Source organism: Notamacropus eugenii, chromosome 2 (assembly GCF_028372415.1).
Source record: "Notamacropus eugenii isolate mMacEug1 chromosome 2, mMacEug1.pri_v2, whole genome shotgun sequence".
NCBI classification, from domain to species: domain Eukaryota; kingdom Metazoa; phylum Chordata; class Mammalia; order Diprotodontia; family Macropodidae; genus Notamacropus; species Notamacropus eugenii.
The window spans coordinates 466,027,077-466,040,198 of NC_092873.1; the positions used below are offsets into that span (position 1 = coordinate 466,027,077).

General features: G+C 35.5%; 1 protein-coding gene across 4 annotated transcripts in view; it reads right to left on the reverse strand.

Moving 5' to 3' along the window:
* TDRD5 (tudor domain containing 5) overlaps nt 1-13,122 on the reverse strand; it is a 51,222-nt gene that overhangs the window by 36,220 nt on the left and 1,880 nt on the right. For all 4 annotated transcript variants that reach the window (XM_072648514.1, XM_072648513.1, XM_072648516.1 and 1 more), the window contains exons 3-6: nt 10,718-11,125; nt 9,610-9,791; nt 8,754-8,837; nt 289-345 (exon numbers count right to left, since the gene is read on the reverse strand). In XM_072648514.1, the coding sequence (XP_072504615.1) occupies nt 289-345; nt 8,754-8,837; nt 9,610-9,791; nt 10,718-11,125 (731 nt within the window). The remainder of the gene's footprint in view (nt 1-288; nt 346-8,753; nt 8,838-9,609; nt 9,792-10,717; nt 11,126-13,122) is intronic.

A 13,122-nucleotide genomic window follows, 5' to 3' on the forward strand; every position in this document is an offset into this window, starting at 1 on the left:
GATGTTACAAATATTATCCCCATTTTATGAACAAGGAAACTGAGGTTTGGGGGGCATTGGGTTTCCTGTGTAAAGTCATACTGCTAGTAAGGCATATAAATAAAACTTGAACTCATCTGAGTCAAGGTTCTTAACTCTTTCCACTATATTACACTGCCTTAATGACACAATAATTAAAGTACCAAAAGAAAATTAAGGCAATGAAGAAGCAGAACAATTTCTAACTGTCCCTAGGAAGAGAAACTTTACAACACTCTAATTGGTAAAAAGAGAAAACAAAATTCTTACCTCAAACTCTCCAAGCAGCTTAGAAATAAGCAATCCTTGTGGAAATTTGGATGCAACCTAGAGAAAAGAAAATTTCAAACTGATAGTATAACTCGATATTTAAAACTTTGGCTGGAAAGAATTTAAAATACCTATTTCTAAACAGGATTAGCAACCCCGCCACTCTTCCCCCTGAGGCTTCAGAAACTTTTTTTTAGCTTTTGTTAAATCTTAACTTTTGGAAAATATGTACAGAATATTTTAAGACAAAAGGACAGACAGTATAAATATATATAAAATTTTCTTTAAAATTATCTACAACTAGTTCAGTAAAATGCTGGCATGTTGACTATCTTGGATCCAGAAGTGAAGTAATTTGGTGATAGAAAGAATGCCAAGGAAACAAAATAAGAGCAAACTTCCAGAACTTCTCTGCCTCTCAAGCAATTTATCTGGTGCCCATAACAAAGTTTACATACTTTTCCAAGCTCAGCAGCATTTTTTCCACAATATTTGAAAATACTGGACATCCCTAAAGTGCCTTATATGTACCAGACACTGTGCTAGTACCAGGGTTACGTAAAGAGAAAAGTGAAACAGTCTTTGCCTAGAGAGTTTCTAGACAAATTTGTATTTTGTTGGAAGAAAAAACACATCTATAGATTCAAACAAAATAGATGCAGGGTAATATTAGCTGAGGAGGTCACTGACAGCTGAAGGTTATCAGGAAAAGCTTCATGTATAAGGTGCTGCTCAAACTGCGTCTTGACAGAAAGCAGGGATTCTAAAGGCAGAAGCAACTAAGTGTATTACATGCATGGGGCACAGTCAGTACAAAGACCCAGAACCAGGAAATGGAATGGCATTCACAAGTAAAGTAAGTAGGCCAGTGCACCAAGTAAGAGAGGCTACAGAGAGCAGAAAAGGGTGTCCAGGACACAGCTTGGAATGCACATGAAAGGAGGATTCAGCAAAGGAAAATGAGATGGAGTGGTAAGACAGGCAGGAGAACCAAGAGAGAATAATGTTACAAAAACCCACGGGAGGAAGAAGATCCAGGAGAAGGTGGTCAGATCAAATAATAAGGAAGGACCAAAGATGAAGAGGCTTGAGAAAAAGTCATAAAGATCTGGCAATTAGTAGGTCACTGTTAACTCTGAAGAGAGCAGAGGTCAAAAGCCGGGGGTTCTGAAGATCAGGAGGAAATATAGCCAGTAAACATAAACAGCTGTTCCTTAAAGTTTAGCTGAGAAGGGGAGGTAAGATGTAAGATTGTAGCTTGAAGGGATGGCAGTGTCTAGTGAAGGTTTTTGGTTTTTTAAGGAGGAAAGAGCTCATGTTTGTTTGAAGGCAGTTGTTATTCAGTCATTTCAATCATGTCTAATGCTTTGAGACCCCATTTGGTGTTCTGATACTGGTTTGCCATTTCCTTTTCCAGCTCATTTTATAGTAGAGGAAACCAAGGCAAATAGGGTTAAGTGACTTGCTCAGGGTCATACGGCTAGTAAGTGTCTGAGACCAGATTTGAACTCAAGAAAATGAGTCTCCCTGACTTCAGGCCTGGCACTCTATCCACTGTGCTATCTTCCTGCTCCCTCTGGAGGCAGTAGGTAAATAAATTCGTTGGAAGAGGACCTTACCTTCTGGAAAGAATGACTCTATGGTAGCCTTATTACTCCCTTCAAAAATGGGAACAGAAATATCAAAAAGTAAGTAAAATTACTATTCTTACATGAAAATTGAAACTCATTTAAAATGAGCAAGCTGAAGAACATTCAAAGTAAAATATATATATTGTACACATATACTTGCATATATATGTAATGGAATAGAAGAGAAGAGGCACTGAAAGTGATGAAAATGTATACTAAAAAATTCTTGATTATAAACAAAGTAAGAAATCCTAAAAGGCTCAAATGGTTAATGAGAGTTCACATTTGTATTGAACTTTTAAGCTTTGCAAAGCACTTACTTTGATCCTTACAACAACCCTGTGTGAAGTAGGTAACCAGTATTTTCCTCATTTTAAAGATGTGGAAATTGAGAATTTAAATTGAAAAAAGTTAGAATGTAAGTTCCTTGAGAGTAGGGATTGTTTTATTCTTTGGATCTGTACTGCCAAGCCCTAGCACAGGTACTTAATAAATGCTAGTTGTTTGGATGAGGTTCAGAGGTTAAGTGACTGACCCTAGATCAAGCCAAAATTCAAACCTCTGTCTTGATGTCCACTCCAGTGCTCTAGCTATAACACCACATAGCCTTCCTAACCTGAGTAAGAGACATACATATGAAATTAAATAACTAGAAATTTTAAAAATGACAAGAGGACATAGAAAACATGAACACAGCTAAGAAATAAAAGGAATCAAATGAAATTAAGAAATTTGAGGAGATAAGGGCAAAAGCCATCAAAATAACATGAATAATTTTAAAACACGGACAAAACTAAAAGTAGAACAAATATAGAAATAATGGCAAATACTTTGGGAGCAGAAAAACTAGTTTGGAAAAAAAACATGGAAAAGATTTGGAAGCATCATATATAAAGCAACAGATACCCCCTTCCCTATTGCATATATTTCAGGAAATCATTCAAGAAAATTTATGAGAAAAAAAAATGGGTGACATGTTACAAACTGAAAGAAGACCTCTACAAATGAAAATATTAAAACACAACTCACCCAGAAGATCATTGCTAAACTTCAAAACCAAAACACCAAGAGAAAATACTCTTACAGAGGAAAAAGACTACGTATCAAAAAAATTAGTCAAAATCATACTGTATTTTCCTATAAAAATTATAAATGGTTGAAAAACCAAGGTTGAGATCCCAGGATGTTGCCTACCAAATCTAAGCATTATGTTGGAAGGCAAAGGATGAACACTGAAAAATGCACAGGACCTCAATGAATTAATACAGAAAAACCCTCTACAGCAAAAGAATTTTTGGAACACAGTTGGAGAGACAGCCAGGATAGTTAACTGCTTTGAACAAGAAGAGCACTGGAATTGAAATCAGAGATGGGTCTGAACCACAGCCTGCAATTTATGACCTGTGTATGACTGAACATCACTCTGGGCCTTCAGTAAAGTGAAAAGCCAGTGCAATAAGAAATGACAAATATAAGGAATTCAAAAAAGACATGGAAAGATTTTGGTAAAGTGATGCAGAATAAAGCAGAACCAGAATATACACAACAAAAATATAAATACTTATGAAGTATCATGTCCAATCTTACAAATAATGAATGAAATGGTAGACTACAGAGATAATCTTCTATGGCAGTGCTGAAGATAATTAAATTCTCCAGATGAAATATTCTGTACTGCTTTTGGGGGCACAATATAATCAACTCCTTCATTTTGCCTCTCCACAAAGACCCTAACACTCACCTATTTATTGAATTAACCTTTACTTTGTCTTTTGGTTTCATTTGTAATGAAATTCTCAAGATGTACAGTTTGGTTCTTTCAGTACAGTAGCATGTATAACAGTTATGAGTCAATTATCTAATATCTAGAAGACCAACAGATAAATTAATGGCCCCCTTCTGCCATTCGACCACCGTCACTCCAGAAGCACAAGGCCACAAAGGACTGTTAGTGGACATTTTATCTTGTTTTTTTTCATGGTTTCCATGACCAAAGAATAAATCACCATGAAGCAAGTTCATTGGTGAAGAGCCTCTCTAACCTTAGCTAGGCTAATACTAGGAAAGTAGTTATCTATTTCCATATTCAAAACCTTTCCAAAGAGCAGAATCTATGCTCCACTGATGATTAGAGAAACCAAGGTCTCCTCCCTGCCCCACACCAAGATCACTGAGAAAAAGAAAATTTTCCTTATGTGTGAAAACATTTATAGCATCACTTTTTTGGAGTGGCAAAGAACTGGAAACAAAGTAGATGCTGACATACCAGGGAATGGCTGAAGAAACAGAGCACATGAAAGTAATCAAATATTACTATGCTGTAAGAAATTACATTTATGGTATATACAGAGAGGCATGAAAAGTCTTAAATGAAGGAAGTAAAGAAGTAGAAACAAAAAAATAGGATACACCATGACTACAGCAACACACAAACAGAAAAAAAATTGTGACCACAAAACAATCAAATGTGAATGCTGCAAAATTACAAAGTACAAGCATGGCCTCAAAGAAAGACAAAACGATTCACTTTACTCCTTGGCAGAGATGAGAAACCTAAAGGTGTGGAATACTGCATATATTTTCACATTTTTTTTGTTGTTGTTTGAAATCAATTTTGCTATTTTTTTCTCTTCTCTTCTAGTATTATTTAAGAATATTCAAAATATTCCTTGTTATACAGGATGACTTTATGAGAGGTATGGAGGAGGAATACTGGGAAATTTGGGCAACAAAAAAACTATACCCACAAAATGTGTTTTTAAAAAGAGCGTGGAGAACATGACAAATGTTACACTGATTTTCGAAAGTGAGAAGACAATTTGCAAACTACATACAGGCTGATGATAGCCAAGCTTATGAAATCATTTTTAAAGAGCAATGAACTAAGATCTAGCAAGAAATAATCAAGAAACGGTCATTCCAAACTAATCTGAGAGTCTTTTGGGTTTTTTGGACAGGGTATATCAAAGGAAAAGAATATCAAAGATTTTAGCATGCTTAGATTTTGCAAAGCACCTGACAAAGATCTTTCATTACACTTGCAGACAAGATATTAAAATGAGAGCTCAATACTCTTAAGCTAGATGGATTCAGAGTAGATCAGGGACTTCAGAGAATGTCAAGTTAAACCCCCTTATTTTACAGATCAGGAAATTGTGGCCTAGATATGTTCAATTTGATTTTTAAGTACCTACCATATACAAGGTATCGTTGGTGAACAGTGTCAAATGCTACAGAGAGCACAAGAATAAGAACTGAAAAAAAAGCCACTGAATTCAGTATTTAAACATTGGTTGGGAATAATGAAGATTGTAGTTTTTGCTAAGAAAAAGAACCAAATACAAAAGTGACTGGGAAGACAAGAGACAGAAACCAGAGTATGGGTGACTTGTAGGAGTGGCTCAGAAAAAGATGTAAGGTGATAGTTACAGATGGTTGGATCAAGTGAAAATTTGTTTTTTAAAAGGATAGTGTAGATCTTTGAAGCTTTGTAGACAGCAAGGAAGGAGTCAATAGATAGGGAGATATTGAAAATGAGAGAAAGAGCATTAGAATGAAGGATTCAGCTCCAGGAGGAGACAGGAAGTGATGGAATCAAGTAGAGAGGTTTGGTCTTGCTGAAGAGAAAGGCCACTTCTTTATTACACTAGAGTACAGGAGGACAGAATGACGAATGTTAAAATGGTGAGGTACAGAACAGTAGATATAAGGGAACTCAATTTTAAGGAGTCTATTTTCTCAAATAATAAGTTGATGTGAGGTTCTCTGCTGAATGGAAAAGTATAGCATAGAATACTTGAGGAAAGTCTGGAACAATCATGGGAAGAAGGCAGTCAGTTTACAACACAGAATCCATTATGGAATAAACTGAGGACCCAGTTAAGGTTGAGTAACATAAATATGTAATGAAGTCAATTTGCTTGGTTCTGTCATAACCAGTCATATTCTATAGCATGTGTGAAGAAGCAAAGAAGGTGGAAGGTAAGAGTAACCCAAGGTTCAAGAATGAGAAGTGACAGAACAAGAGGGAAAGGAATTTGAGAGCAGATGTGGGTGAGTAGTTAACTATAGGGTCAACATTTTCAAGGGAGGAAGGTAAGACCAGAGTTGAGGTGATGAATGGGAGGAAACTGAGTAACTGGAGGTCTTGGAGAGGTCACAAAATAGGTAAAATTAGAGTAAAGCACAGGGAGACATGTGGACAGAAAAGGCAAATTCAGAGGTCTAGATAAAGCAGAAGAAAAATTATGAGATGAAATCATGTATGTGACCATGTCTATATATGGTAGAGATGGTGAGAAGGTCAAGGAAGTTGAAGAGACTGATGAGTTAGTTGGCGAGGGTTTCTAACAGAATCAATTAGTCATTGTGGAAATACAATCAGGATAACACAGGATCTGGCAGCTTCAACATTAAGGGATCAAAGGTCTTGGAATGGGATATTTCAGAGGTCAAAGGAACTGGGATTGAAACCAAAAATCACCTCCCCAGCAAATCTGCATATAATACTTCAAGGGAATAAATGGTCATTCAATGATATAGAGGAATTCCAATCATTCATATTGAGGAAAAGACCAGATCTGTACAGAAAATTTGACTTCCCAAGACAAGAATCAAGAGGAGCATGAAAAGGTAAACAGGAAAGAAAAATCATAAAATACTCTCTAAAACTAAACTGTTTACATCACTACATGGAAAGAAAATATTTATAACTCTTGAATCTTTTCTCAGTATTTGGGTAGATGGAGAGATTGTACATACACATATATAGAGAGTACAGGGTATGTTGAATCAGAAAAGATGATATCGACACCCAAAAATAAAATAAAATAAAATAAAAATTAAGTGGTGAAGGAGGAAAATACTAGGAAGAGAAAAGGAGAAACGGAACAGGGCACACTATAACTCATAAAAGAGATAAGAAAAATCTTGTTCAATGGAGGACAAAAGGGAGAAGGGGAGAGGGGAAAAATGAAGCTATTCTCTCCATATGTGGCTGAAGGAGGCAATAACATGCTCACTAAATTTGACATGAAAATTTATATCACACCACAGAAAAGTAGGAGAGGAGGCGACAAGTGGGGTGAAGGGAATGTTAGAAAGGAGGGCGAATGAGAGAACGGAGTCACTAGAAATAAACACTTTCGAGAAAGGACAAGGTCAATTGTGGGGGAAAAAATAAGGGGGGATAGAGTAGGACAGAGGGCAATATAATTAGTATTACACAACATGATTACTATGGAAGTCTTTTGCAAAACAACACATATTTAGTCTGTATTGAATAGCCTGCCTTCTCAGTGGGGCTGGGGAGGGAGGTGAGGAGGGAGAGAAGTTGGAATTCAAAGTATTAGCAACAGATGTTGAGAATTTTTATTGCATATAATCAGGAAATAAGAAATACAGGGAATGGGGTATAGAAATTTATCTTGCCCTACAAGAAAAGAGTGAAGATGGGGATAAGGGAAGGGTGGAGTGTGATAGAAGGGAGGGTACATTAAGGCAAGAAGTAATCAGAATGCAAGGCTATTAGGAAGCTGAGGGAAGGGAGTGATGGGGAGAAAAATTGGACATGTTACAAAGTGAGGTAAAAGCAATTAGTATTAAAACAATTTAATTTATTACCGAGAATAAATCATTGACATCTTTAGTCTGGGGAAAAGAATGTTGGTCTAAATTTCCTAGAGGAAGATAACCTCGGGTAAAATTTGGCATTGATGGAAAAGTTAAGATTTTAATGGTAAATTTGATTTTATGATTGCCATTTAATCAGGAACTAGAACATGTAGAGAAAGGCATGTAAGCCACTTAAGACTTGTCTCAAAAGATGTTCCTTAGCCAAAGTGAAATTATAATCATATTTGAAACCTGGTTATTGGAACTTGACATTTTTAGATGCTATGGGACTATTAAGTGACTGTTCTTCTGAGTCTAACTCCAGGTATGGATAGCAAGAAAGGTGGTCTGAGCCTCCAATCCATGATGCCAGTAAGCCAGTGAGATGCTGGTATGAACTGAAAAAGGTGATCTCATAGGAAGGGTGGGAGAGCGGCTGCTCAGCCTGGGCTGAGGTAGGATTCTCCTGACTCAATTTCCCCACTGACACCTGGCAGACTCTAAGCCTCAATGGATGCAAGGGGACAATCTACTCCTGCCTGGAACTGACATGAAGTTGAGGAGATATTGTATCCCTGCAATGTCCCCACACTTGGTGGCAATTTCCTATAGTCAAAAGGTTTGTAAGCTTAATACCAGATCTATTCAATTATAGATTATTGGTAGGGGAACATTCGAGATTAAGTCTAAAATTAAGCTATTAGGCATAGGACTTTAGACCAACAACAGTAAGTTAAGGTCCTTTAATTCTTAGTAATACCGTGGAGACAATTAGGTCAGGAGCTTGTGAAGTTAGCAACATAAATATTACTTGTGTCTCAGCTGGTTAATACTAAAAAAAAATTCTTTTGTGGTCCATATTATAAATGCTTTAAAAAGAAGCATCACCTGATCAAAAGTCTGAACTGTTTTATCTGTTATAAACTGTGTTAAAAATGAAAAATTAAATTAAAAAAAAAAAAGAAAAAAGGAATCAATTAGTCAGCTGAAGTTCTTTAGTAAGAACTCTGGGAGAAGAAGACTGTAAATCACATTATGAACTCCTTGAGAAAGGAACAAGAATAACTTGCCCAATGTCACAAAGATAATCATTAACAAGTACTCTCTTCTTCCCAGGTCCTCAGATTATATAAATCCAGGGCTCTTTCATTACATCAGTCTGCTCCCTTTCCCCTAAATCTCACTGCTCTTATATATTTCCCAGAAGTATAGAACACTTACAAATTTTATTTTCTTCTTTAGTTCTGAATTGATGGTCCCTCCGGGTCCAATTTGTGCAATCACTGATTTGAATGTATTTTCCAGCTTCAAAAAATAAGAAATAAAACTATGGTGTCAAGAAGATGGTAAAAGGTAAAATATAAAGATACAAAAAAATATTTCTTTTACTTAAGCACATGCATTTTTCAACAGAAATCAACAAGCAAGTTAAGATACTTTCAAGTATTATTCATTCATTCTAGGTTTATGATCAAAAACAGTCTTACCTTAGAATTTCCCATCATAAACAATATTATCTTTTACAGTGGTACTAATGTTAGTCAAATGGAAGAGTCTTCACTTACTCATTATCTTTACCTAGAACTTTTTCGTCTTATGCTAATTCTTAGTGAACATTGTCAGTTAGCTTACCAACACTTTTTTTAAGCTAGGAGGAACTCTCTTAACCACAGTCTCTCTAGCATCCCAATGTTGCAATGAACATTTCTGACAGCATAATGGATTTCCATTTGTTTCCATTTTTCAAAGTTATTTTTGGCACTAAGTAAAAGATCTTTAAAAATCTATCACCATACATCATACCCTGTAAGAAACTTTGTTTCTTTGAGTTTTATATTAAAATGACTTTAATGGCACTTATTTTCAAATATGTATTCATTGTTAGATCAGAATTAGTAAAGGTTTGGGGATTCCAAGGCATTTCCATATGAAAAATTAGTCTACTTATTCCTCAACTAAACAATTTTAGTCTTAAAAACCTAAAGCTGTTTTTTCAATTGTATAGTTGGCATATATTATATTTAAGAGGCAAAGAATAAATGTTTTAAAAGCATTTATCACCTCCAAAGTTTCTCACCTGGTTTAATTTCTCAGATTGGTCCAAAGAAGATGTCTCCATGCCATTCAATTCTGTGCTTTTCACTGGATATGGTTGTTTCAGTGGTTCAGTATCTGAGGCAGATTCTGGCAAATGTATCCTTACTATAGGTGTTGGCATGGAGGATTTGGGCTGTTTTGTTCCAATTTGTGATGTTTTACCTTACATGTATAAAAGAGATGTGAAAAAAATCCTATCAAAAGCCAAGCTTATTGACTTAATATACTTTCAAGAAATTGACCATTAATCCATCACCACAATTTCCTTATCATCTTATTAATAAGATTAAGGCTATCAATTATTCAAAATAGGGAAGAAATTATTCAATTAGATTCCCACTTGTTTAGTGAGACTTATTTCAACTACAATAGTGACAAGCAACCTTCATTTAACGAGATTGCATTTTAAAGTGGAAAAAACATTAGACTGAACATTGACTTCAGCAGTCTAAACACCTGAGATGCAAACTGTCTACTGGCTAAGTGACTTTGGGCAAATAATTGACTTCTCTGAAATTGTTTCCTCATTTACAAAAGAGGGTAAGAAGACAAAATGGCTTAGACCTCTTTCGCCTGACTACCAAGGTAATTTCATGGGCATTCCTTCCCAAAGCTGTGCCCCCGGTGGAAGAGAAAAACTTTCCCAGAGGGAAAGGTATTAATTACACTTTCATCAAGTATGTTCTTCTGCTAGACCTTACAAATCTACATTGCCTACCTTTCAAGGATCTTGGGAGGATCAAATAAAAATCCATATAAAAATCACTTTGTAAACCATTAAGAATCATTAAATATAAGAAAAACTGTTAAGTATTATTATACTACAAACAATACTGTACTATTCAGTATTCAGTACTATTCAGATACTATTAAGCAGTGACACCATAAAAACCAGATGGGCTAGAATATTGGTACCAGTTGATAAAGTTGTGTTTTAGATGATAAAAGTTAGTCACTCAATGTATGTTATGTCTTCTAAGTCGTAGTAAGTCTGTGAGACTTAACCTTCAACTGCACTCATTTATTTTTTAAAAGAGTAAGATGAGGAAAAAAACATCTAAATTTGCAACCTATGTTCACACTCTTACCTGCTGGTAACCCTCTCTTTTGTTCACTTGGTAGATTGCGCTTTAAGGTCAACAAAGAACCTGCCCTGGTCTGCTCAACAGCAATGATATCTGAAGCTGCACCCAGCACTTCAAACATAGAAAGAAATCCATACTGCATGTATTGGAATGATCGTCCAAACCGCTTTGCAAAGGCCTTTTCGAAATCAGAAAGGAGTATTGGAGAAAAAGCCAAGAGGTCCCTTAGCTCACTCTTTACCACAGCTGGAAGAATAGGGGGCATCCTTCCCCGGTAAGGTAGTCTCCGACGAGAGCCAGAACTAGAAGCAATATTTGCCCTTCCTTTCGGTGCAGAATTTCGAAGCTTGTTACTACTCCTTTGTTTTGCAACCAAACTTGCTATTCCTTTGGTTGTTTCATCTGGAATGGCTAAAAAATGGAAGAATACGGTACATTAAGATTCCTCCTTGAGCTCCCTATAGACATAAGCTTTAATTTTATTTGACACCTGTTAATAAACTATTTGTGTGTATGCATATGTGTATAATATATTTATATTATATAATGTTATACATACATGTTATACATATATCATGTACACATATAATATACACACATACACATATGCAGTTTTTATGTTGTCTGGTGTTTTAACTTGAACTTGGGATGGTCTAAATGATTTAAAAAAAAGAAAAAATCAGAGCAGAAAAATCTTTAGAGATTATCTAATCTTTTCCCTCCTTCTTATACTTCCTGCTTTTTGTTTATTTCAAGGTTAACCTTTCCGGAGGATAAAATTAGAAGCAGAAATATTGCTTATTAACTCCTAGAAGATTTGAAGTCCACATTAAGCGATTGTATTTATCAGTATTATTTCTCCAGAGATCTAAATATTAGAAAGAATACAGTATAAGTGATGGACTTGGCAGTCAGCAAGACCTAAGTCTGAATCCTGCTTCACATATTTAGTAATTCCATGATGTTGGACAGGTCAGAACTTCTCTGGGCTCCAGTTTCCTCATGTGTAAAATCAGAGGATTGGACTTGATAACCTCAAAAATACACTTCTAAATCTGTGGTCCTATGAGTCAGAACAGAACTGAATTTGAATCCTGCTGGTGAACATTTACTAGACCTGTGACCCTGAGCAAGCCATTTAACATCCCTAAACCTCATTCTTCTTAATCTGATGCCTCATTATTGTAGTAAGTGACCTGTGGTTCATAAAGTCCATGCCAAAAGAGGGCAAATTCTATCTGGCCACCAATAGTTTCAGTAACACATGGCATCTGTTTTTTGAGAACCAAATTAGCTAAGTGGAGAAATGCTCATCACCACTAAGTTAGATACTTGGTGATAAAATTTTTGGACATGACAATCAAATGAAGAAAAATGCAAAATAAAAATAGCTCTTAGTTGTGCATGTCCTTTTCCAGCTTCTGCTTCTTCAATGAAAGTGATAAAGTGGAGGAAATGAAGGCAGAAAGTGCTAAGAATTATAGTTTTTAGACCATCTATAAGAATTAACTTAAGGTGAGAACCTTCTCCAATGACATATTAGAAGAACTGAATTTCATCAGTTTTGGCTTTCTTGCTATAAATGAAATCAGAAGAGAGGCAAAATAAGTAAGATGTCCAGGGTGATTTTATCATTCTTCCAAAGGCGTCTGAGTCATTACATGGAGCTCACTGTCTACCAGAGTGCTCATATAAACTATTTTTCTGAAAGACCATATTAAAAAAATAGCTGTAGGATGTGCATCAAATCCATATAAGACAAAGGGATGGAAAACCTTTACAAAGAACTCAATGAGAACTTAAAAACGTAAGGTATAATTTGATCCACAGTAATCCCAATGCTAAAGTAGGAATAGGTGGCCAGAAAAAAATACACTGGAAAATATGGCTCTAGAGTTAGGAGAGAAGCCAAGGACTGTAGACAACACACAAGCCTCGCCTCTATACTCCATGAATACCTTCTTTGAGAAAAGAATCATATGATGATTCCATATGAAGTAACATAACAAATATGATACTGATTGTTGATAGAAAAGTATTTGTTACACATAGAGGAGTTATTCTTGAATCAAGTGTCTGTGTTCAGTCAGACCATGGGCTTGTTAAAGCAATGATTAAAATACAAAACTACAAAGAATAAACATGAGAAAAAGACAGGAAGTGCAATTATAATAATTTCAGCCTGACCTATTTATATAAGTTCTCCATGTAGTTACCTGGGGAATTCGTGGAATAAAGGACATCAATACAAAAATTATAATGATTTCAAATAGAAATTCAACAGATGTAAATAAACTGCTGTAACAACCAAGAGTATAAAAACTTCCTTCACCATAAAATACTTGACATGCTGTCAAGAAGAAAAGATATGAAAATCAAGAGCCAACACCAATTAAAAATATAAACTA